General features: G+C 49.8%; 1 protein-coding gene across 1 annotated transcript; it reads left to right on the top strand.

Annotated features, from left to right (window-relative positions):
• Positions 1–31: 31 nt before the first annotated feature.
• Positions 32–1149, top strand: LOC104958891 (nucleolar transcription factor 1-like; the record flags this gene model as incomplete). Its single annotated transcript, XM_010786718.1, has 4 exons — positions 32–173; positions 619–808; positions 888–935; positions 1015–1149. Coding segments are annotated over exons 1-4 (438 nt in total), but the record flags the coding sequence as incomplete, so codon positions are not given.
• Between the last annotated feature and the right edge of the window lie 123 nt (positions 1150–1272).

Below are 1272 nucleotides of genomic sequence, written 5' to 3'. Positions count from 1 at the left end.
GTGTGTGTGTGTGTGTGTGTGTGTGTGTGTGTGTGTGTGTGTGTGTGTGTGTGTGTGTGTGTGTGTGTGTGTGTGTGTGTGTGTGTGTTGCAGAGGGAGCTGCTGGAGATGAGAGCTCCGACTGCTGCTCAGAGGAAACCAAAGTTTGAAGGAGAACCCAAAAAACCCCCAGTGTGAGTCGACGACACACACACACACAGACACAAGTTATATGATTATTCTTCAATGTCTGAATCAATTATGATATGTTATGAAGGGCTGTGATTGGTTACAGCGTGTAGAGCAGCATCTAACCAGAGGACCATCAGACTGTTGACCACCTGAGCTCTGTGAAGAACATCCATCTGTTGCATCTTACTCGTCTATATATCATATGCCCTTTACTTGAAGATAGACTCTTCTTGCATTATGTATTTGTATTTACTTGCACATCTCAAAACATTCTCTTGCACTATTTGATCTGTTTTATTAGTTTGATCTGTTCTTTGTCCCATATATATTCATGTTGCTCTGCTGGAGGAGGACTCTCCACTGAAGCTGCTGAGCACATGGTGATAGAGACTTGAAACTTTCGACTCAGCAGTAAACCCCGCCCCCTCTCGTCCTCTCGTCCAATAGGAGTGGGTATCAGATGTTCTCCCAGGAGCTGCTGACCAATGGGGAGCTGAACCACTTCAGCCTGAAGGAGCGCATGGTGGAGATCGGGAAGAGGTGGCACAAACTGAGCCAGATCCAGAAGGACAAGTACAAGAAGCAGGTGGAGGAGCAGCAGGGGGTCTACAAGGTGCTGCTGGAGGCCTGGATACAGGTGAGGGGGTGGGGGCAGCAGGGGGGCTTCTGTCTCTGACGGAGGTGTGTGTTATAATAAAGATGGTGTGTCTCCTCAGGGTCTGTCTCCTCAGGACCGAGCCGTCTACACGCAGTTCACCTCCACCGTCAGTACCTCACCACACACTCATAACAACACATTCGGCTTGATGCAGCTATTAACCGTGTGTGTGTGCGTGTGTGTAGAAGCGGCGCAGCAGCACGAAGGCCCGCAGCCCCCCCCCCTCTAAGGTGTGTGTGACAGTGAAGAAGGCGGCGAGCAGCCGAGCGACAGCACAGACCCTCAGTGTGAATAAGAGGAGCATGGCCTACCGAGCCAAGGTACACACACACACACACACACACACACACACACACACACACACACACACACACACACACATTTATTTGATCAAGTGTTGAAAAAGTTGTTATATCAGTGTGTGTGTGTGTCTTGCAGCAGGA

This window comes from Notothenia coriiceps, unplaced genomic scaffold, assembly GCF_000735185.1.
Source record: "Notothenia coriiceps isolate Sejong01 unplaced genomic scaffold, NC01 NC01_scaffold00029533, whole genome shotgun sequence".
Lineage (NCBI taxonomy): Eukaryota > Metazoa > Chordata > Actinopteri > Perciformes > Nototheniidae > Notothenia > Notothenia coriiceps.
Note: the sequence above shows the minus strand (reverse complement) of the source record. Positions and strands in the feature narration are given on the sequence as shown.